The 1,409-nt window shown below is 36.4% G+C and overlaps 1 protein-coding gene across 1 annotated transcript in view; it reads left to right on the forward strand.

Moving 5' to 3' along the window:
- The window catches only part of ANXA10 (annexin A10), a 157,477-nt gene that overhangs the window by 34,830 nt on the left and 121,238 nt on the right, over nucleotides 1-1,409 (forward strand). Inside the window, exon 2 of the mRNA XM_006896668.1 lies at nucleotides 711-792. Within this exon, the coding sequence (XP_006896730.1) occupies nucleotides 711-792 (82 nt within the window). The remainder of the gene's footprint in view (nucleotides 1-710; nucleotides 793-1,409) is intronic.

Genomic DNA, 1,409 nt, shown 5'->3' on the forward strand with positions numbered 1-1,409 from the left:
GTTGTTTTCTTGATGTTGAACTTTAATCCATATTGAAGGATGCAGTCCTTGATCTTCTGCAGCAAGTGCTTCAGGTCTTCCTCAGTTTCAGTATGCAAGATTATGTCATCTTTATAATGCAGATTATTGATGAGTCTTCCTCTAATCTTCATGCCATATTTCTTCTCATAGAGTCCAGCCTCCTGGATAATCTGTTCTGCATATAGATTGAAAGGATATTGAGATAGGACACATCTATTGAATACACCGTTTCCAATTTTAAAACATGTTTTGTTCCCTTGTTCTGTTCCGAAGACTGCTTCCTGATTGAAGAATAAGTTTCGCATAAGCACCATCAAGTGTTCTGGGATCCCCATTCTTCTCAGAGTCAGCCACAGTTTGTTGTGATCCACACAGTTAAATGTCTTTGCATAGTCAATAAAACACAGATAGACATTTCTCTGGTACTCCCTGCTTTTAGCCAAGATTTCTCTATCATTAGCTATAATATCCCTAGTAACATTGTCTTTTCCAAATCCAGTCTGCTCTTCAGGCAGTTCTCTGTTGATGTGCTGTTCAAGTAGTTTTTGGATAATTTTTGGCAGAATCTTGTTTACATGTGGTATTAGTGATACTGTTTCATAATTTCACTACAGATTTTGTTTTCTTGAAAAAGTATTGAAAATGTATACAAGTCATTACAATCTCTTCTCATTGACTCTTTCTGCCAGGTGCAAGGAACAATCTTTCCTGCTCCCAATTTCAATCCTGTTATGGATGCCCAAGTGCTAGGAGGAGCTCTCCAAGGGTTTGGTAAGACTGATCATTGTTCCATGTTTGATTGCTATTTATTTTTCTTTCACCCTGCTTTAAGACTATAATATGGGCAAGAAATACTTGATGTCTGACAAAAGAAAAACACAGATGAATAAAATAAAGTGGATAATAGAATGAGAAGGAAAGAAATGTTTCTTTATCTCAATGGCAAATCTGATCTTGATGGCTTTCTGCTTAAATCGCTAAATGTATCATTATTTACTACTAAATGAAATCCCTCACACAAATAACCCACCTTATCTAAGATAAATCAACCTTCTTGACCTTGTCTTTGTTTGTTTTTCTAGGCTTTTTCTTTTGCTACTTCTACCTGAAGCCAAATTTAACTTCCTGTTGTTCTCACAAAGGGTGTCCTGTTCCACACATCTCTGTATATTGACTCAATAATCCCCACCTGGAATACAATTTTCTTCTCTGAACGACTTCTTCAATACCGTATACCGTCTACTCTTGGGGCCTTATTTTTTTGCTATTTCCTTCAAAGCAACTTGAACATCTTCCTTCATCACCATAGGCTCTTGCTCATATGTTGTTTCATGAAATTCTTCTGTGTCTACCAATTCCTTTCGATACAGTGACTCAGTATATTCTTT

The sequence above is a fragment of the Elephantulus edwardii genome, unplaced genomic scaffold (assembly GCF_000299155.1).
Source record: "Elephantulus edwardii isolate Elephantulus edwardi_28Jun2011 unplaced genomic scaffold, EleEdw1.0 scaffold00188, whole genome shotgun sequence".
Lineage (NCBI taxonomy): Eukaryota > Metazoa > Chordata > Mammalia > Macroscelidea > Macroscelididae > Elephantulus > Elephantulus edwardii.